Here is a 27,831-nt window from a genome sequence, read left to right as displayed (position 1 = left end):
GTTAGAATGCTGCATAATATAATATTTTCTCTCTCTCATATTTTCATCGGGTTCAACAAGGTTTTTAGGACTTTATAAAATGGAGATTTTTGCAGCACAGTTAAGCCCCATGTAACACTTAAATGCTGTAACCTAGATCTATGACTGTTCACCAAGTCATAGTCCATGACTGCTCAGTTGTAGCCTACACATCTAGGTGTTTTTTGATTTCCAGATTACCAAACCTGTGTTTGCATACACTCTACACCACAGACCTCTATACTGAGCAGGTAAACCAAAGAGTATCAGACATTTTGGTGTTGAGTTCAAGCTAGGTCAGTCACTGTATATTGACGTTAACGCTACCCCAGGCTTCATCATCGTGTGCGTGGTGACAGGTCCAAACGGCAGTGGAGATTTGAACCTCCATAACCTGACCAACAGGGTGGTTGTTGAAGGCCCTTGACTCACACGTTGCCTTCTAATGAATTAATTTGTGATTGTGAAAGTACACACGCTGTGCACAGTGTTTTCTCTGCTTTTGTGAGCTTCAGTAGCCTCAAATCCTGTAACACGCTGCTGCTAAACTGCACTCAGGGTGCTCGTGTTTTAACAGCCGAGCTGCTCTCTGATCCTTTATGCCATCAGAGAGGAAAGAGATCTGACGTTGGTGAGTCCTCCTTCTTTTCCTGGGGCTTTCACTTATTCTTTTAACGTTTTGATTTTTTTTTGTTTTTTTTTTGTTTCGCTGTCTTTGGAAAAGTGCATCAGCTTGACTCCAGAATCTAAATCTATGGAGCGTCAATCAGAAGTGAAGAGATGCTCTTCTTCTGGCACAGCTGCACTTTCTAATTTTAGCCGGTAAAACAGTATTTTTAAGAAAACGTGTCGAGTACTGTTGCAGTAGATTGAACCTCATCTTGCTTGGCTCCGCTGAAGGACCCCACTGGACTGAATGATGGTCCGTGGCCAGCTGAATGTTGCTTGGCCTGCACTTAGAGATCCCATATGATATGGCTGTTACATAAGACTGCACATTCTCTCCAAGCATCGGCTTTCATGTCAGGTTTCTGCTTGCTCTGCAGGGCAACCCCAAATTACCACAGCTTTTCTGGACAGCTGACCCCTGACCTGAAAGTGAATAACATCTAATGAGCTTTCTTTTTTATATTATAGCAAGATTTCTAGTGCATAATGGCCATAAATTATTAAAGGGACATTTATTTTGACCCATTACCCCGATGCTTGCAGCCTCGCTCTGTTTAAACAATGTTAACGGTCCCATGGGGAAGTCTGATAAAGCTGTCGGCCCTACAGGACAGGCGAGCAGGATATGGCCTCTTAAGGACCAGGGCTGCTTCATAATGAAAAAACTCAGCAGTAACTTAAGCAGCAGAAGATGCATTTGTCTTGTTCTTGGAGAGGAAATTATCTCAGGCAACTTCCTAAATGAGCTACTGTGAAGAATCCCTCGCCGACAAATCAAGCTGCAGTTCACATAGTCAGGCCTGGTCTCACTATCTCCTCCTCAGCACAGTTTCTTTTGAACATTTGATAAGAAAGGAAAAATGAATCCTGTAGAAAAAAAACTCACAGGGCCATGAGTAAATCAGATGATAGTTGCAGTATTCTGCAACACGGTGAGGCCAAAATGATATTGGACAGGACAGTGCAGATTCAGGTAGAATTCATTGATGGGTGAAGACTTTTGGTTATCGACACTTGCTTCATTGTGCTCCTCCAGGTATGAGCGAGGTGATGAAAAGCACTCTGGGAAGTCCATTTTATATTAAGTTTAAAGGCCTGTCAGATATCAAAACTCTACACTTGGGTTTATGATATTATGAGACAGGATTTTACAACCCTGTGAAGTCGTCACAGCAACAATCACTTTATTCCCCATCCATTTTTTTTTAGCCTGGAGCCCTCAGCTTTGTGACCACTACTACATTAACACAGTGGTGCCATTGAAATGAATGAGAGGCTGCCTGTTTTCATGCAGCACCATTGTCAGTCTGACCATGTCCTAAAGGCGCGGTCACAGTAGTGTTTTTAAAATAGTGACATTTTGTGGCAAATCGGATCCTTTCAGTTGAATTGCCAAGATCAGCAGATTGGCTCACGGGGGTGAAGGAAATCCACGCAAAGCTAAATAAAAAATTTGCTCAAATTTGGCGTGCAAGTTTTTTTTTTTTTGCGCCATTGACCAGTAGCATGCAGTTCTGATCTTTGAAGGAATGGACAGCCGGAGAGTCCAAAATATCTCACCAGCTGCCAGTTGGCAAGCTTAATATTTGGGGGAGGTCTTTTAATAACTCTTTATGAAGAGGATGCGCAATCCTCAGAGCAAAAAGGCCAGGGAGAAGAAATGTCACACACAATTAAGCGCAGATTTGAATTAAATTACAAGAAAGTCTGTTAAAGAAAATACAAATGAATACATGTTTCCATCCACTGCTGTTATACAAATAGTTCAACGGTTGATGGCGCTAATTTTTCCAGTCAAGGGCCATTAAACCGCTGCAGAAGAAGAGAGCGCAACAAGATGATGTAATTAAAAGGGCCCAATTCAAACCTCAAAATGATATATATACATATGACTTATGTTTGTTTCTCTTATTACCTTGAGGAAGGTTACAGTGTCCTACTGATAACGACACCTTGACTTTGATACTTTTTTGATACCAGTTTAATCAAAAACATTTTGACAAAAAGAAAACCATAAAACATATCTGCACAAATTTTAGTTCTATTTTTAAGCTCGGTCTCTTTACACACTCGAACGTGTTCATGTAAATGAACAGCCAATCACCAGCATTATTAGATCTTTGTCCAAGCATGCCGCATGGTTATTGGCTCACTGATGCTGATGAGATTTACTCATTTACTCCTTTGGTATCAAATGACGAGGCATGTTTCAGCCCAGGATGATATCTAACTAATTCGGTTGGTTCATAAAAGTTTTGAAGTTCGAAACTCAGCTCTACTTTTTTAGAACTCTTGGCGTTTTTGTGACGCAGAGTTCGGAGAATAGGACACAATTTTTGAGTTTCTCTCTTCTCTTCAGTTTCTCTTAAGCTTTATTTAGATGAGTGAACAATAAAACCGTTAACTGAAACAAGCAATAATAAACAAGCCAAAGACGTGTAATAGGCAAGGGATACTTATCAACGGAGGATTCAGACCATAGGAGAAGAAAACTCTGAATTTGAATTCTCAGAAATGTAATTTAGATGATTGGACATCAACATTGATTTGTTTCTCATCAACTATTTAGACCTGGGGGAACAAAATCCTTCACTGAAGAAAATGGTAACAAAAAAATGTTTAAATTAGACTTTTCAACAGTCGGGTGAGAAATTCTCCTTTTGTATTGTGAACATATACAGTTCACTAAAGCAGCATTAAGACCAGAGGACAAATACAATATACATGAGAGGAGATGAGTGCAGATGAATATCCCTCTGTCAGGTGGGACTGCACTGGCTGCTCAGACTCTCCTCCTGATAAGATTCACAGCCCCGCTTGTGCTTTCACCGATTGTATCTGTTTTATGTCAACATCTTGAATAACTGGTTGTCAACAGGTTGTGTGAATTTAAATGGCTGCACGCTCGCCGTTGTGTCAACATTAAAAACAGCCACTGACAGACGCTGAGCCGTCTCCAGGTGGAGAAAACACCAGAAACCCAGAGGCGGCAGTCGGGCCTGTGCTCCAGATCCACCGGCTGACTGTCTCCGTTGTCTCATGTTAGATGTCTTGTCTGCTTCATGCGTCGCGGTTTGTTCAGACAGGGAGAACAAGGTTGGCGTTAAGCCTAAATGACACGATCACACACATTAGTCAGCCTAATTTTTAAAGTCACTCCCGGTGATATATTGTGAGCTTGTTTGTGATGTGGAGCGGTGGCAGGCTAATAAACGAGCGGTGGAGCCTCCAGACGTCACTTGTTAGTTCAGGCATTTTAATGAAGACAGGAAGACGGTGCACATTAAGTGCTCGGATGCTGAAAGCTGCTCCGGAGAGGTTTCTCTTTTAGGCGTTCAGGTGACGTAACCTTCCTCCTGTCGGCCATATCGGAGGTATTTAGTTGCTGCTTACTGGTTTTCGAAATTTGGGACTCGGCTTTCCTGACAGTACCAGTTACACAACATGACCTACTGGTCTGGTTTTTAACAGATCACTTTATCCACTGTCTTGTGTACAGCTGAAACTAGCAGTTAATTAGTTGATTGACAGAAAATTAATTGGGAACTGCTCTGTGGATGGATTCATCTCCTTAAGTTATTTTTTTTTAAATAAAACATAAAATTCATATTTGAATTATGAATTTTTGGGTTTTGGACTCTTGATCGGACCCAACAAGATATGTGAATATGTCAACTTGGGCTTTGAGGAAATGTAATAGGCTTTTTTTTTCTCCAGCTGTTTGTTCAGGTTAGTTTCAAGTGTCTTAGTTGGAAGAGCTGAAGGCAGGATGCTTTTAGCCTTTAGTCAAAATCAAGTGAGATGTTTCAGAATGTGTCACGCTCCTTTACAACACTGGGGTTCTGTCATATTTCTCCTTCTGTTTATGGGCCAGTTCTTTATATATTTAGCTGTTATTTCACCCACAGCTTTCCCTGCTGGGAAGTTTGTAATTTAACTGCCAAACCTGTAAAGCAGGAAGTCACCAAAACTGAATTCTATCACTTCCTATGGTGTGAATGTTACTCTTGCTATTTATGTCTCATCTTCTTCTTGTTCCCCGTAGAGGAACAAATGCAGTTACTCCAATTTTTAATTGTGTATTTAGTGCTTCAACTAGTGTTTATTTTCATTATCTATTAAACTGCCAATCATTTTCTTGATTAATTGATGAGTTTCCCAGAGCCCATGGTGAGTTCTTCTTTTCTTTCTTTTTTTTCATCTAACCAGCTGTCCCAAACCAAAATATATTTAAATTACAATGGTGTAAAACAGAGAGCAGTAAATCATCACACACAGCTGTTTAATCGTCTCATTGTGTCAGTTCAATAAGTGATTTTTCAGTTTTAGTAGTTGGGTCACTAAACTTCAAGATGTCACAGTTGTTTAAGGCGTAAAAAACAAACAAACTTGAGACTGTATTTTCTTTGTTTCAGTTAACAGTAATTTAGTTAATTTTAAGACTAAATAGTTTACATATTGTGGTTTTTGATATTTTCTTAACACTACAGGAGCTCCTGCTTACTCAGCTTTCAGTTGAATGATTCACAGAGAACCTGCAATGATTATTATTTGGACAGAGTGCTTAGCGTCTCCTGCCATGAATTAAGGTTAGAGAAAGAGAAGTAGACTGTGTTTACAGGACGGTCACGTAACACTGAGTTTGAGTGTAAAGGTTTAGCTCACCTCCACTATCATCTTGTGATGTTTGTCGTTGTGTCGTCTCCTCTCACACTGAGCTGCCGTATTGTGGACAAAGCCTCTCTTGAAAGAAAGAGCCAAACAGACAATATAACAGGTCAGCTTTTATTTAGTGGTCTGTCAGCTGTTTGATAAAACGTGGTTGAGGGTCAGCGAGGGTCTGCGTTTGCACTAACTTCTCCTGAAATTCTGTAACACAGCGATGCACAAGTGACAGCACCATTTAGCATCTCTGTCAGTTTAACGAGCCCAGAAAGCCTTTGTAAATGAACATCGGTGGGCCAAATGAGGAATTAATTACTTGCTTGCCTTGATCTTCAGCCCGGCTTGTACTGTAAATGGGTAATAACTGTCATCTCTGGGTCCGTGTGCGACTCGCCCTGTCTCCTGCCTGCGGCCCGAAGCCCTGCAGTTTGTGGTTTAAAAGTGGAAAAGCCGAGACTGGACGACACTGCTGCAAGCCTGTTAACCAACAAACCCACGTAATGGCTCATTGCATCCCCCGTGTTGCAGCCAGCCTCGTCTCCACCACAGACTGAATGGTGCATTTGAATGTTTTATTTTTGCACCGAGGGATGGAAACAGGAACTTCTTACCATTTTGTTTAGTCTAAAAATTCATCGTTTGGTTGGAAATGCTGTAAACTCTCAGTTCTTCCCTGATGTAACTGCAGTGTGTCCACCAAAACGGACGTCCTCTAACATGGACACCAGATGAGGATTTATTATCTTAGGACAGTTATTCAGTGGAGGGGTTTAGTGTTGGAATGATGATCAATCAGATGATGAGCTGACAGCAGTTTGGATGATCAAAGTGAGGATTTCTGATGCTTTTCTCTCTGTTTTATATTATTGCAGATTAAATATATTTTAGTGGTTGGACAAAATGAGCAATTCGATGACCTCAGTTTTGGTTTTGGGAAATTGTGACAGTCATATTTAACTATTTTATGGCATTTTATTGACAATGAATAATCAGTTAATCACAGTTGCTGGTTCCAGCTTCTAAAATGAAGGATTTGCTGCTTTTGTTTGTCTTTTATAAAATCATAAATTGATTATCTTTGGCTTTTGGAGCGTTGGTTGATCAAAACAAGCACTGCCATTTTCTCATCCACGATTAATGTTCAAGAAAAATAATCAGCAGATTAATTGATAATGGAAATAGTCAGTAGTTGCAGCCCCATTTGTGACCGTGGATGTTTAAATTTAACTGACCTCTGACGACCTCCGCCGGCAGAGCTGATCTCACTGTATAGGCTGGTGGTGTCTAGGACCCACCCCCACCACAAATCCTCTCTGCTTCCAGGGTCTCTGGTGTCGTTACCCTGGAGGTCAGAGGGCCAAGAGCTCTAGAAGAGGGCCACTCTGACCTGTGTGTGGTTTCTATCGAACTGGTTTCTAAGTGACGTTAAGTGGTGTAAGACCAGGGGTGAAAGCAAGTCAGTTTTAAGTTTCAGAAATGGACGATAAAAGGTCAGAGTCTGTGAAATCTTGATAAATTAACATCAGTATTATAGCATCGTCTGCAAGATGTTTTCTTCCTCTTTCTGTTTGAATGACAGCTTTTTGAATATCTGGTGTACTTGTGAAATTCTGTTCAATTTGTGTCATCAGTTTGTGTTAAATAAAAAGAAGTTAGTTAGTATAAGGAGTGAAATCTGCACAGATAAAACCAGAAAAACACAAAACTCCCAGTCGCACCAGTGGAGCTGCTAAGTTGCTAATTGTAGGTGACTGTGTTTTTTTTGTTGTTTTTTTAACTGGGTGTAACTAAGAATATGGAGGTGTTGAAAGAAAACACACGCTCAGCAAGCCCTCCCTGGGTAAATAAAGGTTTGAAAATACAGCTTATCACTGAGGCATTGTCAGGAGAAGTGGCAGGTTACGGACTCCTGCACACTGTCAGCGCTGAGTTTATGGAAGAGGTGGCGTTTCTGACAGGCACAGTAAGTTAACAGAGTTTTGACACTACAGTATTTTTTTTAGGAAGTGACATGCAGTAGGTAATTACAAAAGTTGAGCCTTCAGCACTGAAACAATGTCATTTTAACCAGGGCTGAACATAAGTGGGGAAAATGTGTATCATAGTTTTAATTTTCAAAACGAAATGGCAGACTGAAGGCAGGTAGATTTAATTTCACTGGTGGAAACAATAATGCATTTTTTTTTTATTTTACTTTTAAAGTAATACAAAAATCTAAAATAATTTGGATTAGTTTCGTATCTGTTAATGTGCAGGCATAGCTCCAACGTCCAGCAACAATAAACTACTTAAGCAGTTGCATAATTTCACCCACAGCGGCTATAAAAATCACAGTATAATAGCTTAACCTGTGACACTTCATAATAATATTCAGCACTAAGTCATCAAGTTATGGCATTTGCTTTTTGTTGACACTACATCCAGACTCCTTTCTCTCAGATAAAAGCTAATCCTTTGATCTTGTCCACCAGACAAATGCCTGTTTGAGTCCTAATCGTGCTTTTATGCAGATTATTCTGAGCGTGGCGGGAGGGAAGAGCTCTGTGCCTCAGGACAACCGTCACAAAATGGGAATGGCCTGTAAAAATCAAACTTGTGGCAGACAGTTAATTTAAGAGAGGCTGTAAAAAAAATAAAAAAAAATCACCCAGTGACTGACAGTTTGAAGGCACCCAGCTGAGTGTCTGGGTTAAAGCCACGGCTGCGAGGAGCTTCATGTTACATCCACAGCTTTGCAGCCGTTATCATAAATGACGATAAGTGATGCTGTGTCAGTCCTGGGGTGCAATTGGCCGACTCCTCACCCTGACTCCTTCAGTGATCCTGAAGCTGGAGTGTGCTCAATGCCTTGCTTAAATGCACCTAAATAGGGAGGAGTTTCACACTCGAAAATAATGGGACCGGTGGCTCAGTGCCACCGTCCCAGAGCAGGAGGTGCACAAACTGATCTCAGACAAGGTGTATGGTGTTGAAGACGTCTCACCGCTGCTGCCTCCCTCATTCCCCGCCCTCGGTTTCTTGGACTCGTCTCAAGGTGCGAGCACAGAATTTCCCGCTGCATATTCTAGTGGAGGCACCTCTGCTGCCGTCAGAAGAAATTATTAGACATTTATGAAACAGAATATTAAGCCCAGAGAAAAACGAGAACAGCAGCAAAGGCCACATATTTAATGAGGCCAGTGGCTGTCGTTTAAAAACCACACTGATAAAGAGATGAGATGTGCCAGGATTTCTCAGATTCAGCTCAGCAGGTGATTTATTGATCAATAACCGTCACATCACTTCACACAAGTTTATCAGATCACAATGTGGGGATAAAAGAAAAGAGAAGCCTTAATGTGGGATGTGTGTCTGCATGTACTGTGAGTTTGATAATTACCAGCTGCTGGCCACACAATACACAAGAGTCTGAAGTTAAGGTTTATCATATGAATGCAGCTAATGATAATTCTCATTTATCATTTATTTTCCCAAATCAATGAATTGCTTCAAAATATCATCGGAAAATAAAGAAAAATGTCCATCACAGATTTCCAGAGTCCACAGTGACCTTTTGATGATTCTTGTTTTGTCTGATCAACAGTCAAAAACACAAAGATATTCACTTTACAAGGATATAAAACAAAGAAACGGTAAATCCTCACATTAGAGAAAATGAAAACTTGAAAAATAATGGAAATGATTAATAGTTTATCATAATAGTTGCCGATAGGCTTGCAGTTCAAAGTTTTATTTGTCACATACATTTACACTAAGCAAAACAATGAAATGAGGGTCACACTTTTCCCCCCTGATATTATGAAACATATTGCATATAGTGGGAAATAAAGCGATATTCAGTATTATCAAATATCGACACAAGCCCAGTTGCAGAAGTTCTGTCGATCAGTTTATCGATTAATCGAGTAATTGTTGCAGCTTTAAGTAGTTTTTGTCTGCCTCTTGTATCAGTAAAGGAAACCCTGCAGTGATGATAAAATCATGTCAGCTCATTGTGACGTCCTGAAGCGTCTCAAAATGACTCAAACTGGAAAAGTGAGACTAACAAGATGAGTGTGAGTGTGGTCTGTGTCGAGTGCAGTCATAACTCAGATCTTAAAAAATTGTATATAAAAATGATATATAACTTAAAGGGTGTATGTTATTTTATTTTTTTATTTCTCCGCGACGGCCAGAGCTACAGTATGTCTGCCTGTCCCATTCTTGTGGAAACGATATCTCAGTAACACCTTGACGCAACATCTTAAAATTTGGCACAAACATTCACTTGGACCCAAGGACAAACTGATTAGACTTTGGTGGTCAAAGGTCAGAGGTCAAGGTTGTGGTGACCTCACAAAATGTGGTTTTGGCCTTTTGAACGCAATTTCTGTGTAACGCCTTGAGGGAATTCCTTCAGATTTGGTACAATCGCTCACTTGGACTCAAGGGTGAACTGATTAGATTTTCGTGGTCAAAGGTCAGTGTGACCTCACAAAACACATAATTTATATGACTCTGTATAAACAAGGATGTAACCTGACAATAGTGTGAGTGGCGGAGGCAGAAAACCACGAGGTGATAACTCTAGTTTTGAGGAAAAATTACATTAATTTTCAAAACATTTACAGACTATATTTACATTTTTCCATCATAGCAAAGCTCGTACAAGTAGATCATTTGAAATGTAACTGAACTGTTTCCATGCAGCTGTGAGAGTTGGAAAATATCTGTTCACCCTTTGAAGTGGTTGATGCTTCCATGTGTCCATATTGCCAAAATATTTCACTGAACAAGAGGCTTCTTAGATCAGAAAAGAGGCCAGTTGGTTTCCCTCTAGTGCTACTGGTGAACTACACGTGGTTAATACACCAGCTGCAGCCAAACCCCCCCCCCCCCCCCAAAAAAAAAACAAAAAAAAAAACAGCACCATTTGGCCCGGCTGCTGGTGGTCCCGAGGATGATTATCTGGGATGGAGAAGAGCTGCTTTGCATCTTGACAACATGTAGCCAGGATTACGTTGTTCCACCAAAGCCTGGCTTTACTGCTGCAAATTGAAAGCAGAGCGGAAATATTTGACGTTTCTTTGAGGAAACGACGGATGCGTTCAATCTTCTGACCGCCCCTTTTTATTTAATCCACTCATGACAAACAGCTGTCCAGAGGTCGATGGTGTCGTTGACTGAGGTTCATTTGTAATTCAAGCTGCTGTTAGTTAGCTATCTGCTACGGCATGATAAATACTGGATTGTAAGACAGGAACTTCATAATCATCTTTTTCTATACTGCATCATAATGATTACTTGAAAAGTGCAGTGTTATCTGACGGCCTTCATGTCTGTGATAATGAGTGTTCTTGGGTGTCATAAAGCCTTTTATCATCTTGTATTTCGTAGAACAGCTGCAGTGTCTTGAGAGCTTTATTCAATAATTTGACAGTTGAAGAAGTTTTTAGTTTCTGTGAACAGAATAATTTGAGCTTTTGCAGCTGCGTTGCTTGTTATCCCCTTGTCTGTCCTCACTACGGGAGCTGCAGTCAGCACCGCTCATTACTTGTTTTTAATGACTTAATTAAAGTTGACTGTTTATTGCTATCAGTTGTCTGTTTAGTGGATTGCATGCACGCCAAATTGACCACTGAGTAATAATGATTCTTAAGGCTTAATGGTGAAGATGTCATGCAAACCCCAACAACGTTTGGACGTGATGTTTTCTACTTCTCACAGACAGAAAATGAGAACGGCACGTATCAGATCTGAATCAGTCTTTAACCACCAGAGAAGAAGTCGGTTAAGTTCACGAGATGTTATCAGTGTTTGCAGTTTGGGTTTACTACAGCTAATAGGTGTGGTTGATTAAGGGCCCCAGCCGTTATCATTAACACAGCTGTGAAGTCACATGATCAAGACGCTGACCTTTGGAAACATCCTCAATAATCCTTCATATTGTCTTTTTACTCCTTGATGTAAAGCAGTTTAGATGCAGCCTGTGGCAGGTTCACAGGAGCTGTCTCATCGGCTGTGTAAACACCCGGCGTGTAGCACATCGTTCCACAGTCCGGTCCCTGTGGGATGTGATGCATTTTATGTTTCCACTGACAATACTTGTTCGTTTGGAATAAACTGAAGGGGATTTATGTGCAGTGGAGGCACAAACTCAACCTGTGGAAAACTGAAAGAGAAGAGTTGAACTAATCGCAGTTAAATTGACAGGTGGTGTCTTTAAAGGGCACAGACGAGGGCTGGACAATCTTATTCTCTCTCTCTCTCTCTCTCTCTCTCTCTCTCTCTCTCTCTCTCTCCCTCCCTCTCTCTCGTGTTGAGTGTCCATTTCACTTCCCCTGTTAGGACCAAAAGTGATAGTTAAAACCATGCTAAGCCGAAAAGTGTCAGTGTTGCAAGCATTGGTTATATGTGTGGGGATGCCGGCGTGAAACAATGATGGGGCAATATACATTTTAATATTACTACTAATAATAATGAATACATTCATTAAATATCGTCTTCATATTGGCAAAGGCATAAGCTTTCAGTGATCGCTCTGACTGCAGTTTACCGTCTAGCAGCACAACCCGAGCAACACGCTTTAGAGACAGTAGCCAAATATTATCACCTTATGAAGTTGTTACAGTGTAAATGTGTTTGCAAACATTTGCCTATTTACACACGTAAGAGACGGAGTAACAGTAGCATTAATTTAGGATGTCATATATTCACTCTCCATTTGTTCTGGTGTCTGGCTCTTTAACTGCTTCATGCTTCACTGTATTTAGCATTTTGACTCCGTCTGCAGTAAAGTGCAGGACAGGTAGTTTACAGTTGGTTAATTGGAGCTGTTTAATTGATTAGTGCAGCTTCAACTACCAACGATATTAAAAGATTTATTCATGACGAACAAACATGTGGAGGTTGTACAGTTAACACAAACCCAACTGAAAAGGTAATGTAGTTGGTAAACAAAAATTAAACTGATTGAGGTTTAGTTAATTAAGCTGGTATAAAACAATATAATTACCAGCACTCAGTATATTTTCTAGCAGACAGGGAAAGAGAGGGAGAGGTAGAGAGTGGCCAGCATGTTTCAACAGATTTCTTCAGAGCCTCTGTTCCTTATTTGAAGCTTTATCTCTTTTGTCTTTGTGCTATCAGGGTGGCCAGTGTGCCCTGAGCCTCTGGGTGTTAAGCCTGTTTACTCTTTGATATCGTCTGCTTACGTAAGGCTCTGCTGGCGTCTCTTTCTGCGCAGCGGGACCACCGCACGCTCCGTTATAGCGCCCGCCTCTGATAGCTGGGAAAGAGCTGCCCAACAAGCCCATTTGGCCATGCTAATGGCACATGCCATTTAGTGGAAACATTTATCCAAAGCTCCTTGCAGTGTCATGAGTGTATGCGTACGAGTGGCTCCGATGGGAATCCCTAACCCTTTTAGCATGAACGCTGTCTCCTGCCCGTGGAGCCAGTAAACTACTAACCCACATAGTGTCACTGCTGTAATTTACCCAGCTTCCCCTCCAGGATCAATTTGGCTCATCCCTTTTGGAGCCGCACATGACTACAAAAGATGTTGGAGATAAAAACCACCACCAGTCCGCACAGTTTTATCTCCACACTTGGGAAATACACACAGCTCCTTGTAAATCTTTCGCAAATGCGTCTCATCCTACTTCAAGCAGCACAACATGTTTAAACACGGAGATAAGCACTCTGAATGGGCTTTAAACAGGTTGTTTTTCCACTGTCTAATCTCTGGCTGTATTTGATTTTTTTTTGTTGTTTTTTTTTTTTTTTTTTTTTTGGAAATCATGTTGGATCCTAAAAGTCAGTAAACAGGAGCTCTACATTCTGTTATTGATTCTTCTAATCAATAACAGGATTATTCTGACCTTCATAGAAAGGTGCTCAACCAGACAGCTGAAACCAGAGGAGGCCTGCGTCACTGCTGCGACCTTGTGCTTCTGACATGGACACACAGGTTGATAAAGAAGAGACTGAGTCGTGACATTGGTTTGAGATTTTATTAAATAACATAACAAACCCGTTTGGGTGCATCGGGGAAACACAGGCCGAAGGACGTGGTAAAACTTGTGTGTGTGTGTGTGTGGATCAACATTAAGAGGAGTTCTGTAACTCTGCTCCTGGCCTGAGTTTAACACAGTTATGTCTGCTCACATCAAAATGCCTCAACTGAAAAGGGATGATTAGAAAAAAACACCTAATAAATTAGCGGTATCTATAGAATTAACGTAATGTCGTCTTTCAGACATAAACTCAGTGATCACAAAGATGCTTGAAGTCGACTGTGGAGAGCTAGTGGCTGCACAACTTAGCATGAACGCTTAAGGTGACTGAGAAAAGAAAAAAAGCAAGTCCTGACATTCCTGCTCAGCACTGTGCTGTAATCCCGGTGCAGGCTTTGCAAATGATTTTGTGTGATCCAGGTTGTGTAATTGTCTCATATCCAGGGCTGAAAGTGTGCTGCAATGAACAATCCCCGTTTTTAATGAATAAAGTTTCGCCTATAAAATCTCAGAAAATAGTGAAAGGTGTTCTAACGGCTTGTCTGAAACCCAGTGAGATATTTAGTTAAAGAACACAGAGCAAAGAAAAGCAGAAGTGGAGGGACTCTTTGGAAAGCTCACGGTAGATTCCTATTCACCGCATCACGATTTGATTCAGTATCGATTCTTAGTTCATTAACAAAGAAGGGGGGGTGGGGGGGGGGCTATATTTTGGCTCTTTGTACAGAGCACTGTGGGGCAAACCACTGACTTGAGATGCAAGTTAAACATAACTCATTTCAGCTAACTGCTCTTGATCAGTAACTGACTAAAAGGAGAAGCAGAGGAAGGTGTCTGAGGTTTTTTTTTTTTTTTTTATTTGAAGTGCATTAACTTACTGTGTTGTATGAAAAATAATGAAATGAAACCGACTATGGACGAGTTGCTTTCTCTGCCTCACCGCAGCTGGTTGGAGTTTCCAGTCCGCTAACATTCGTCTGCAGGTCGGTTCACCTTTGTCTTATGAAGCTAATTATTTAGTCATGTCATCCAAAAAGCAGCATATTTTGGTGCAGCACTGATCCATCAACATAATGTTATTAACTTCTGTTATGTGAAAAATGCATTTTGGGCATTTGTGAATCGATTCAGAGCATTTATCTTAACCAACTAATCTTTTTAGTAACTTTTTATCTAAGTAATTGCTGATTATTTTTCTGTCGGTTGAATCATTGAAGCTGTGACTTTAGATTAATAATCAAACCTGTTGAACTTCACCCATCCTGTTGTATTAAACATTAATCCTCGTCTTTACTCTTGTCTTGTCAGAGTCTGACAACAGTCCACATTTGTTCTGTTGGGGAGCTCAGCTCTTTTGTTCCCTGATGAACAAACATGAAAAAAAAATGTTTATGTACAGCTGGTTCCAACCACTGTCTGTTTCTTCAGATTGATTTTCACCTCTGAAATTTTACCTGGAAAAGTCGAGTAAAGTTTTGTGTCTGGTGGTTTAACTTTGTATCTTGTCAGTGTGATCAGACGTGTGAATCTTGGCTCCTCTTGCTCGCTGCCTCTGGGAGAGACTTGCTGACACGGAGAAGTACTCCATGTACTGTCTTCAGTATCTTCCTCCTCACTGCTGCTCACTCTCAAACACTTTTAGCTCCGAGTCACAAAGAAGAAAAACATCTTTAGCCTTGACTACCAGTTCTGTATCATACAGCGCACGACTGCGTCAGGAGAACATTTTGTCACATCTGTCGACCTCCTCCGATACGCGATGTTTAATCCGCCGCTCTTCAGTTGAATTTACACCTCAAATTTGAATGTAAAAATGCTCTAAGTTTCTGCTTTGGACCCTGTTCTCTGTGTTTTTGTCTGACCTGTGAGGCGTATTACACATTAGCTTCACTAACTCCACTGCTGGCCCTCACAACCTAAACTCAAAGCTCAATTATTCAAGTGTTGCTGCTTCTTGGCATCGGCGCGGCCTCCTGGCCTGCTGCAGTCTGCTTCTCTTTGGATCGCGTCTATTGTCTGACTGATTTCCCCAGGCACCGAGTCCTGGCAGGAGGATTGAGGGCCATCAAAGAGAATTAAGAGGAGACAATAACTGTGTGTGTGACGGTGGATGTGTGGACGCTTTTGTGCGAACTTGGACAAGAAGCGCATTTCCATTTTTTTTGTGTACTTTGTGTGCATTTTTTTGTTATGAGTCTAAGCGTGTGTGGCCTGCGAGTGTGTGTGTGTGTGTGTGTGTGTGTGTGTGTGTGTGTGTGTGTGTGTGTGTGTGTGTGTGTGTGTTTTGAAGTGAAGCCAAAGCCTCCACAACAAGCAGAGGCCTCTCCTCCTGGCTCCGTCCACTGGTGCAGGCCTTCAGTGTCCGTCGCTCCAGCTGGCAGCCAACTTATACGGAGGCCAAACACTCCAATACCCACAGGCAGGCCAACAGGGGCTCTCTTTGTGGTGTGTGTGTGTGTGTGTGTGTGTGTGTGTTTGCCTGTGCGTGTACTTATCAGCTACAGAGACAGTTGTTCAGCTCATGATTGACTGCAAATGTTGTTAATCTTCAGACTTGGCTGAATCCTCAGGACGTGTATCAGTGTGTTTGCTTTGGTGAAGGCATCAATTACATTATATTACTGGCTTTAAGTCGGTGAGTGCAGGGGAAGCTGCTGTGTGGCAGTAGCAGTGTCTTGTCACTACACCACATTTTACAATCCGAATCAATGGTCTAAGGATGGAGTGAGTCGTCTGATTGAGGATTAGTATTTATAATATTTGGCTGCATAAAGAAAGATGTCAGTCAGTTTCTTTAAGCCTGTAAATTCACTTTTTTGCAGGTGAGGCGTTAGGGATGCAATGGTATTTAAATTTTCCCACTGGATAGTAAACTCGGGACAACACCGGTGTTACACGTGTCGGCTCAACATCTGTAGATTAGAAGTGTTACCTCCAGATGTTGCCACCTTTTTATCAGACAGTTTGCAGATTGACTCATCAAAGCTTTCAGGTTTCCTTTTAGCTCTGGGTTTAAATCTGAAACATTGCCAAATAAGTGCTTCTGCTTCCTTCTTTGACATCAAATTCACCATTTTGGTCAGCTCTCCTCTCGCCACGTGGTTAGACTCCCACACATAGACTTTACTTGGCCCAGGGATATTAATGACCAAAGTGTATTTGGTGATGCATTTTATCATTTTTTATTTATTTTATCTGTCTGAGAGAACATTGCTCTATCCCTCATGTACCTGTTATGTCGCTGTCATAGTCTAATTTGTCTGAAAATGAAAGTAAAATATTTTTGTACTTACAATGACATAAAAGATCTTTTGTGTTTCGTGCAGTGTGCAGTGGATCGGGTCACTCAGCCTTCTCCTCTCCCTGTTTTTCTCTCACACACATTGATAACGGACCCGAGAAATCCTGTCGCACTGGTGGAAAAAAAATCCATTAAGTTTTTGCCATCCCCCGTCTGTCTATCTGAGAGCGTGCACTGTGCACGTGATAGGACTGGGACCATGATCACCAGCCAATCACAATATATAACCGGACGCTTTGAGTTTATATCTGTAACGTCTGACTGAGTATTGAAAACTACTTTTTTTTACAAATTAGTTTTTTTTCACATCTGAGACATGAAAATGAACCAAAGGGGTTTTATATTTATTGAAAACAAAAGCAAAAAGACAGCGGTGCTGGTGAGTGAGTTATGTAATTGGTGTGTACACCGTGTAACCAGTAACACTGACTACCACAGCAGCCTTATTAACCATCCAGTGCAGAATTCGAGGTCTGTGTCCGTGTCTCTAACATGATTTGACAAAGTGTATTTAGCTCCACAACCTGACAATAAAAATGATTCAGATAAATTAGTGGCGATCTGATTAGCTTGTGATTCAACTCTGAGTCGATACTGTTTGATTCAGGTCTAAATTAAACTGATTTTTTTATTTTTTATTGCCTCAGAATGAAGGTAACTAAGTTTAGAAAATCAGTATCAGGTCCTAAAAGTTAACATCGATACACAGAGCCGTGTGCAGGATTGCTTCTACTTCTTTCTGCACATTAATTGCAGGTCTTTCCTATTTATTAAAAGGAAGCTGACATTTACAACAACCAATAGCCACTGCTGCTAAATCTCTGTCTGTGTCTCCCAGCTGCCACCTGCTCTGGCAGGTACACCGCAGTTGGTTCGGACTTCCTGCGCTGCCATAAAAAGTGATGAAATGCCGAACGGAGGCTGTCAGTTCTGGTATTTCCCAGCGTCTCTGGCCTGTTGACAAGACATTCGTTTCTGTTCCTGTTTCTCAAGGATTCTGGAGTTGTGTTTGTTGGCTTGAGCTGTTGCTTTGGGTCTCCTTGTGATTGTGGCCACAAAGAGGTTTTTACAACAATCAGTGCACAGGATACAGTTTGTCCAGCACTGAAATGCTGCCAACTGGATATTGTGCTCTGAATTTTACTTTCTGGACACAATTCAGTTCATGAAATAGCTTCTTTTTCTTCATATAGTGTTAAATATTTTTTTAAAAAGAGTTCTTAAATTTGCAGATATCCTGTTGTAGCAGTGTTTTTTTCCCCCAAATTCACCATTTTCTCGCACTTTATATAAATTTATGCAGCTTTTTTTACCACATGAAATAATAGCAGTAAATGTGTTATTGTGGAGTATAAATTTGTGCTATTTGGCAGACTGTAACCGGGAACATACTGGTGAGAAAGGTCATGTGATACACTCCCTCTCCTCTCAGAGGTCACGAACGCTGACAAACCTTTCAACCCGAGAGAAAGTCAGAGCATTTAAACCGTCACGTTTCACCTGCGATGCTATTTCTGCCTTTCAAAGAGGCAGCTGGAGCAGAAACCAGATCAGTCCTCAAACTGTTTAACATTTAGCATTAGCATTTAGCTCATGCTTCTACCCAGAGTCACGAGTTCAACAGGTGTGGGCAGGAGCCACAATTTTGCTGTGTAATTGTGTAAAATTAATTTTAAGTGGATTTAAAACATGCATTTTGATATGAATTGGCTCAGGTTAAACTAATTGTTGTGAATCACTCCCAGTGTTTTGTCAGTGTAGCAGCAGTAATGTCATTTATCCTTTTTTAGCCTGTTGTGACCATTTGTAAAGGAATGCTGGGAGTTATATTAGATCTAAAGAGAGAAACATGGATTTCATTAAACTGTTTTTAATTATATTTCAGCTCAGCCACTTACAGTAGTTAAGAAAAACCCTTCTCTCTTTACAGTTTCCTCAGGATCTTCACTCAGGCCATTGTCCAGTATCACCCAGCTGTGTAACATCACTTACTGCAGGCTGTAATATTATTCTGTCATGGCTGTCACATGACTGTCTCTCATAGCCATGCATAACCATTTAGCATCTTGTCTCATGTGAAATCACTCCCTCTTTATTTCTATCATAGAAACATCATTTGCAGCCGTGCTGCTGATATTTTCTTACACGAAGACGACGAGCGCAACGTCAGCTTCATTGTTCACACACTCTGTGTACTTAGTGTGTAACTGGGGGATTGAAAACTATACAATCCAAAACTGATGCTGACCTTAATTTCTGATGCTGACCCACTCATGCGTGTGCTGAACTGCATCTTGTGGAGGCGTAGTGTTAATTTGATGTGCACAAACAACACTCAAAGGAAGGAACTTGAATTAGCTATAGCGTGCATGTGAACATGTTTAAAAGCAGGTATGTAGTGACTTAATAAAACCACTAACAAATTTTATATGCAGATTTCCAACAGAAGGCCTTGAAGCTCTTTGGTGTGAAAGTCTGTAAACGTCTTTTTACTCCGTGGTAACATTTTTATGATTGAATGAATAAACATCCTCAAACAGATCAGATCAGGTAGCCTCATAGGCCAATTTTATTTTCATCTACTCTGATGAAATCTCTTAAACCTGCACCTCCTCCTGAACAGGCGGCATAAATCAGGCTGAAGCATTTGGCCGATTGGTGACAAGTTTGTTTGCATGTCATATTACCACAGCCTCACTGTGGACATAGTGTCTTGTCTAATGAGAAGGAATGTGATTTTGAAACAAACAAAAAACTTATATTGTGACTCCCTTTTGGGGGGGGGGGGTTCCCCTGAGCTCCAGGTTGGAAACCACAGGGTTAGAGGATGAGTAAGCTACAACCTCTGCAGCAGGGAGTGATGAGATATCTCAGATATCCAGCAAACATACATGTCACCATGAGAACTTCTCTTTAAGCCTCAATAAATGGCATCAAGCCATATGTTGGACGTTGAGATTATTTCTAAATATTCATCAACTTAAATCTTAAAGAGCTAGTATCTGAAGTTTCAGAAAGTGTTTTTCCTGGAGCTATTTAAAGAACTACATCATAGGACTCTAAGCATTAACATCACTGTGTGTTTACAGTCACATCCTCTTTACATTTACGTTCTACAGACTTTACCTAATGTAACTTGTTGTTTTTCTTGCTGATTTAATCACCCAAAACATGAACAAATGCACGTCAGCTGCGATGAGATTTCTGCAGTTGTTTTCTCTGGTTGTAGAACCTGATTGATAAAACCAGAGCGGCTGGTTTCTGGAGGTGTTGATGGTGTGAATGTGAATGAGTCTGTCTGTGGGTTTGTGGGAAACCGTTGCCACTCGGCAGATTTCAGTGGGTGGATGATGATCTGCACAGTCTCATGGTGAATCACTACCGCATGACAAAGAGGCCAGCGGAGTGGGAACACATCCACGAATCAGACGCCAGATTTACTTTGATGTGATGATCTCACTTGATATCTGTCGTTTGGGTCATTTAAGATAATTTCTTAATTATTATTATTATGATATTTAAATCGTCCCTCTGTGGATGCTTGGATACATTTTTTGTTTTAGAGCTGCAACAATTTGTCCATTAATTCATTCAGAAAATGAATTGTCATAAACTTTAATAAACATTTTGGTCATTTTTCAAGTTTAAATTCTCTAGTTGCAGCTGGCCATATGTGAGTAGTTGCTGGTTTCCTTCAACTTGTTTAATGTAAATTAAATTTTCTTTGAGTTTAAGACATTTGAAGACATCAACTTGGAGTCTTGAGTAAACGTGTAGACATTTTTCACTGCTTTCTGATATTGTATAGACCAAATGAGCCCCAAAAAAAAAAGAAGATTGACAGGTGAATTGATAATGACAGTAATCATTAATTGCAGCCCTAATGTGTTTCTGTAAATGTTTCAATATAGTCTCAATTTTGAGCTTTAATCACAACATTTGATCATCTTTAACCCGGTTAAAATTGCTGTACTCGTCTCTATTGAAACACATATTTCAGTATCAGTGAAAAAAATCAAACTGGAGCTGTGGTAAAAATGTGTCTGCTCTGCTGCAACCAAGATTAATATCTGACGTCCTGCTGAAGTTTATGTGTAGAGTCATTAAACAGGGAAGAGAAAGCAGAAGAGAGGCAGAGCGATAAACAATTCTAGTTTGTCTCCAGAAGGCTGCAGACACTGTGACCGGACAAACCACAGCAACCACTTTAAACTTAACTATCAGCCAGTGACGTTTACTGACTTGACATGAGCAGATGATAAACCGCTCAGACAGCCAGGAAATTGGGTTGAAATTCGTGCTACATTTGGATGGAAACCTGATTAGAGAGAGGTTTTACTTGTAGTGAATATCCTCAGCTGACCTGATACTGATTCTTTACAGTTACTTGGTTTGCATCTTTACACAGCCAACGGGACGTCCGTAATATCTGACTGACAGCAGGAGTTTTCCAGTGTGATGGTGAATGCATCCTTTCTTTGATGGCAGATGTCTGAGTAGTGTGCTTTGCTGGCTTTCATATCGCTGGTAGCCTCAAATGACCCAGAATGCAGCAGCCTCAGTTAAGAACTGAACTGACCTGAACTGAACTCAAGACAGGGTTTTATCTTTTTATATATACGTTGCCTCCAGTCTTCTCCCTCCAGTCATCCAGCAGTGGTTCAGCAGCACAAACACCACTGCTGCAGAGAACAGACGGTGAACAAATGTCTGTTGCAAAGAAAACATCTCCAGTCTGTCTGAAGGTAATTTGTCTTTACAAAGTCCTCAAAACCACAACGATAATTTGCTGAATTAATTCGCATGTGGCACTAGACGTGGGCCGAAATTGGATAATATTGAATATTGCGATATTTCCCACCATGTGCAAGTCCGACCCTCATTTCACTGCTTTGCTTACTCCACTTATGTGACAAATGAAACTTCAGCAGCATCGCTTATACCTGAAACATAAAGTACAATAATATAATAATGTATTATTTAAAAAATCCACTTGAAAATCGCCCAAGCCTGTGTGGCCTCTGAAATAAGGTTGAAATCCCAACTGGAGTTCTTCTTCATCTGTTCAAACAAGAGTGTAAAACTGACTGTGTCACATTTTAATATTTAGTTCATTTAGTCAAATGAAATTCACACAGGCTCACAAATACACCACATGGCCTAAAGAGTGTGGACAACAGCTGCAAGAATTAGTCTATTAATCGAGTTGTTTTATCGACAAAATTCATTGCCAACTATTTTTTGTGATTCACTGTTTTTAGATATTTTCCAAGCAAAAATTCCTCTTAAAGCTTCTAAAATCTGAGGATTTGTTGTATTTCTTTCGCACTATTTGAAAGTAAACGAAATATTTTTAGGTTTTGGACTGAAGGAAACAGCTATTTTCTGACATTTAATAAACAATATGATTAATCGAGTTCCATGAAGAAATAATTTTCCGTTCGATGTGGAGTAACTGACCTCAACCTCATGAAACACCTTTATAGCCACACCTCATCACTCACCGTCAGCTGGAGCAGAGGAGTGGAGGCCGTTGTAGCAGCAGATTAACGCCCATTTTTTTGGAATGAGATCCCAAACAGTCACACGTGGGTGTTATGTTCAGGTGTCACGGTATTTCTGGCCATGCAGTGCAGCTCATTAGGAGCGATCTGACTTTCCATCTCATTGTAATTTTAGCCGAACACGACAGATTCGAATTCCTCTAGAGAAAGTGCCTCTGCTCATTTCACCTCGTTTCCATCCCACATTTGCTCTTGTTGACATCTTGAACTTTTCAAGCACAAGTTACAGCTTGAAAGCAGATGTCAACATGTGTTGACAATGTTTTTTTTTGCCATATCTACAAACCTTTTAACATTTAGTTTTCAGTGCAGACGGTTTGTGTTCTCACACCTGTCTGAGCAAACCAAACAAAAAGAGGAAACGTTCCCGAGTTTAAAACAACTGTTTTGACCACGCTTGGTGTGAGAGAGTGACCTCAGCTCAACCCCGCCGACGCACGAGTATAAACCACTGCATCACAGAGGAGTCACCCGGCGTCATGTGACGATAACATCTGTTTGAAGCTCATCAGTGTGTGACGGCTGCTCTAATAGGCAGCAGTACAGTGTGTGTCCTCAGCAACCCCTGCCACATTTCATCTCTGTCGACTAACTGGGTTAATTTCACGGTCTGATGAGCAGACAGAGGCAGGTTGGCAAACTTAGTGTGGTCACTGGAGACTTTAAAGGCTGTGTGTGTGTGTGTGTGTGTTTGTGTTTGGAGGAGGATGAAGCAGTTGTGGGTGTTCGCCTGGCATTCCCTCGCCCATCGTGACTGGAGTGGTCGGACTCCTACAATTAAGCGATGACTCACACAAAGTGATGGCACGACTCGTCACTGCTGCCCCGGCTGGGAGGCAGAAATCTGTCGCCCTCTGTGGAGGACGGCCACAACTTTCAGGAACACTTGTGTAACTCGTGTGTCAAAGCGGTGATACATGAGGTCCTCATCTGTTTGTTTTTTCTTGCCCAGGATTCATTGCTGTGGTATTTGGCCTGTCAGTCAAACACCGTGGGTGGCACAGTGAAGTATTGTTTCCTTTGTAGTTTGACTCTCTGTAGGTTACTCACCAAAACCAAACCACATTTAAAGCTTTTATTTTAAGGAATAGTTCAACATTTTGAGAAATACACTTACAGAGAGTTAGATTAGAAGACTGATATCACTTCCTGTTTTTATGGCAAATATTTAGCTGGATTTAGCCAGTTAGCTTAACCCTACCAAAGGATTTTGAAAAGGCTCTTAAAAAGACTAAAGTCTGACACCCTTTCACATCTAAAGAAAAAGTGTCGTCAGAGTTTTTAGTCTAGATTTAAGACAGGGTATCTTGCAGGGTCACTGTTCGCAAGACTAGATTCCTTTGAGATTATTTCCCATCATGCACACTTCCTGTTTGGTGCTAGAGGATTTGTAGAGGATTGTATTTGCATGAGCCAAGACTAAAAACTTGGGATGATATTAAAAATGTTTGATTTTATCGAGATGACAGGAACGCACAACACAACTCTTGCAAAGCTCTCATGATTTTATTCCGTCATTGGAAATTTGTCTGTGAAATTGCTTGAAAAGTTGTTTGGTGAAAGGCCAGCATTAGCTTAGCATAATGAGGCTAGCATGGCTCTGTCTAAAGGTACCAAAGTTCATATACCAGCATCTCTAAAACTCACAATTCATTAAATATCTTGTGTATTTAACTTGTACAAAAAAATTGTGTAAATTATATTTGTGTAAGTGTAAAAATGTTATGGGGGTGTTTTGTGACAGGCTATTTCTTGGCCAGGACTAGCAGCTTCCTGGAGTCTGTGCTGGCTGCCTGGCAAACAGTCAGACACATAATCCCTGTAACACAGCGAATCGTTCGTACAAAGTTGTTTTTCCACTTTGGTTTTGATATGGATCAAACAAACTAGATATAGCATGTTAATTGGTGAGCTCTGGGGTTGCTGGTTGCCAGGTTTTGGGACCAGCTGTTAGGACCAAGCAAACCAGTTGCTGTCAGTAGCTTCGTATTTAATGGGCAGACATGAGAATGGGATTAAATCTTTCACCTAACTCCTAACTCGAAGAAGCAAATAAGTGTGTTTCTGAACTGGCTATAAATTGAATCACTATTTGCTGTCAGCATTTGTAATATCCACTGTATGTACGGGGCTTTATTTAGGTTTTGAGGGCAGCCATTGTTGCCTGCTTTCTGACTTCGCTGCCACTAAATTACAACACAGGTTACTAACTCTCCCCTCTCTCCTCTTTAGGCTCCAATGAGCGGCTCTTCATGATGAGGAGCTAACGCTGTCGGCCGCACAACCGCAGGAAGAGACGTGGCTGCTGCACCATCCACAGTCGACGCATGGCGGTATTAGGGGTAAGAACCACCCACAGAGTTCCTGTTGGTGCTTTCATAGCCTCCAAAACAAAAGGAAAATGAGTTACCAACACTTTGAGCCATTTAATGGACATGGGTCAATAACTGTGTTTTGTGTCTCTCTGGTGCTGGTAGACGTGGTCTTGGGGTAAACTTCAGTAAAGAATTTCCTGTTTATCATTACGTGGATCCCAAATATTGATGCTGTAGCATAGCAGTGTGTTACTTAAGAATCATAATTGAGTTAATAAGAGAGAAACAAAAGTTTAACATTTGAATTTAGCTTGATAAATACTGATTTTAGAAGCTGAAACTACACCACTCCAATGTCCAGAGCTTTTCAATTTAAAAAACGAACTAAAAGATTTGTATCTCGTCCATCTACAAAGATAAAGATCATAACATCTGCATTCATCAGGTGTCTTTATCTTCTTTGTATCTACCTCAGTGTCCAGTTTTAGCAATCAGTGTGGTTTTTCAGAACCCGTTGGAGCCTCGACAATGATGGATGTTGGCTGTCTCAGTGTCTTATTCACCGGACACAACCATCCATTATCTGAACTGTTAGCCGGGTGTAATTTCACATCTGATCATTTGGCTGCGAGACAGTGGTCAGTTACTGTGTGTTCACTCCACTGGAAACCTGGGTTATGTGTCGTCTCTGTGGGGAACACGTGTATAATAATCGCATCTTATTGTTAAATGAGCTAAACTGAAACATTAAAATTGACCTCCGAGTCTTTTGTGTCAAAGCTGCTCTGAAATCCAGAGAAAACAAACTAGTTAAAGAAGAGTTGATTTGACGGATGGTGGAGACGGAGACAGTCACTTCTAGAGAAAGACGGGTAGAAATAAAACACCAATAAATTAAATTAATGGTCTGATAAACATCTTTGGAGTCCTGGAGTCAGACCACGGCCGGAGCCAGGCAGCTGAGCCGTCTCCTCGGGGTGTCTGAGCCGATACTGAAAGTTCACCTCCACCGTCATCAAAAGAAAAGTTCTGTTTAAAAACACAGCTCAGACGTTCTTATTGAATTTTTTTAAAGTTGTCCCTGCCAGAGATGAACAGAAAGGCCATAAACAACAGTCTGGTGTCGGGTTATGAGGGTGATGCTTTTTAAAGCGTGACATTTTTGGACATCTGTGACCTTTAATACTCACTGATTTCATCCAGTCACCTGAGATCTTTAGGCACAGCCAGCAGCTCCATGATGACTGACTGTTACCTCTAAATCAGTTTGTTCCTCCACTGGTTCATCACAAGATTTTAGTACTTTCTCATTTTATGTATTTTTTTTTATCTTGTATATAAAAAATCTGTGTAAAAATGATGATGACGACGCAAGAATTTGTGGAGTGGATTTAAATACATCCAAAAAACTGAAGTAATCATAATCTCACCCAAGCACATGAACAGTCATTCATGACATACAGTACACAACAAACCTGTGTAATGTGCAATATCAGTAAAATGTTAAATGATTCATATCACATTTGTATTATTAAAAATAAACAGCTTAGATAGACCACACTGCGAAACTGAGCACACTTGTGATTTCCAGTTAATGCCAATTCCATGAACAAGGAACAGAAATAACCCATGACCACCACGGCTTTCTCAGTTTTGGTTTTGCCTAATGCAACATGGCTCCACATGGTGAGGAACTGCCTGAGTAAAGCAGAGTGTGAGACTTCATGAAGACAGAGAGGGAACGAGAGCATCAGTGAGCCGCTGAGCATGAGCTGAGACACAGTTGCAGCAGCGGTTAGAACGTATAAGAAGAGTCATACTATTGACACAATCTCGCATTGAAAAACACAGTTAACTGCTTATGACTTGACACAAGTCCTTGAATTTTAATTGAAAGACTATTGGAGACTGCTGGACTTCTGCTACCACCCAGGGGTGCCCCGTTTCATTTAAGTGCTATGTGGGCACAAGAAGAGCTGCAACGAGTAGTCTATTCATCAATTCATCAATCGACAGAAAATTAACCTGTAACTATTTTGATAATCAATTTATTGTTTCAGTCATTTTTTTAAAACAAAATTTCACTATTAATTTCACTATTCTCATAGACTTGATGATTAATTTAGAATATATTTGGCAGCGTAATCAATAATGAAAATATACTTTAGTTGCAGTCCTTGGCACAAGTCTTCCTCATGTCAGTTTATAATGCGATTTAGTGGTGAATACAAAAGTAAGAAATTTGCAGTTAATTCTTACCTGTCAGTTAATTATGAGCAATAACAAGCTCACATTTATCATAAACAGAAACCAGTTGCCTCGAGGTAAACCTGGAGTCACCTGGGCTCCTGAGGGTTTGGGGCCCCCGGTCATTGTTCAGTGTCACTTGAAGGATTCCTCTCTTGTTGATTTGTGTTTTCAGTCAGTGTCTCCTGTTAATGCACCTGTGTCTGAGCCTGTTATTTTGTATGATGAACTTATTTTTCAATGAATCGTTTCATCTTTAAAATAACCAGAAAACAGTAAAAAAGAATTACAGTTATGATTTCCCACTGACCAAAGTGACATCTTCAGCTTCTTCTTGTTCAAAACCCAAAGCTGTTCAGTTTACTGTCATGTGTGACAAAGAAAAGCATCAAATCCTCACATTTCTTAAGTTTGAAACAACAAATATTTTACATTTTCGCCTAAAAAGTGACTCACATTATTATTTGATTATCAAAATAGTTGCATTCTGTGTTGATCCACTAATTGATTAATCGTTGCAGTTCTAGTGTATGAGTTTGTCAAGTTGTAGGTGTAAGAGCGTGTACAGTATGAATTAATTGGTATTTATCTGTGACCTGTAGAACATCAACAGTGGACTGGGAGGAAACGCAGTTAACAAAATCAGCACTTTTGGTTGTAACCTCAGAGTCTCCACCTCCTGTTGACAGACCCTCCGCACATGGGCTGAGTTTCTGTGTTTGCTCAGCTCGGTGAGAACTGAGTGGACTCCCGCTGACTTGAAATCACAGTTAGTCATTCACTTACTCAACATGCTTTAGCTTCTGTAAAGCAAATCACCGCTTTCAGCATCACGCGCCTCTTTCAAAGCATGAATCACCAGCCGAGCTGCCTGCCGCAGCCTGTTCTCCACGCTCGTCAGACTGTGATGGAGCAGGTATGCGTTCAGCTCAGGACTCATTGTATCACAGCTCACGGTCTCCACCTGTGGTTTGAAATTGGCAATGAGGCGTCACTGCAGACAGTAAATGACTACTACCTGCCCTCTATCAGTGATTTTGTCTCGGGTAAGAGTC

At 40.8% G+C, this 27,831-nt stretch overlaps 1 protein-coding gene across 1 annotated transcript in view; it reads left to right on the top strand.

Moving 5' to 3' along the window:
- The first annotated feature begins 24,486 nt into the window (after positions 1–24,486).
- Positions 24,487–27,831, top strand: part of pcgf3 (polycomb group ring finger 3) — a 35,472-nt gene continuing 32,127 nt past the window's right edge. Inside the window, exon 1 of the mRNA XM_022760341.1 lies at positions 24,487–24,556. Within this exon, the coding sequence (XP_022616062.1) occupies positions 24,542–24,556 (15 nt within the window). The 5' untranslated portion in view covers positions 24,487–24,541. The remainder of the gene's footprint in view (positions 24,557–27,831) is intronic.

This window comes from Seriola dumerili, unplaced genomic scaffold (genome assembly GCF_002260705.1).
Source record: "Seriola dumerili isolate Sdu_G_001 unplaced genomic scaffold, Sdu_1.0 BDQW01000331.1, whole genome shotgun sequence".
Classification (NCBI taxonomy): domain Eukaryota; kingdom Metazoa; phylum Chordata; class Actinopteri; order Carangiformes; family Carangidae; genus Seriola; species Seriola dumerili.
This window is presented reverse-complemented; position numbering and strand designations above follow the sequence as displayed.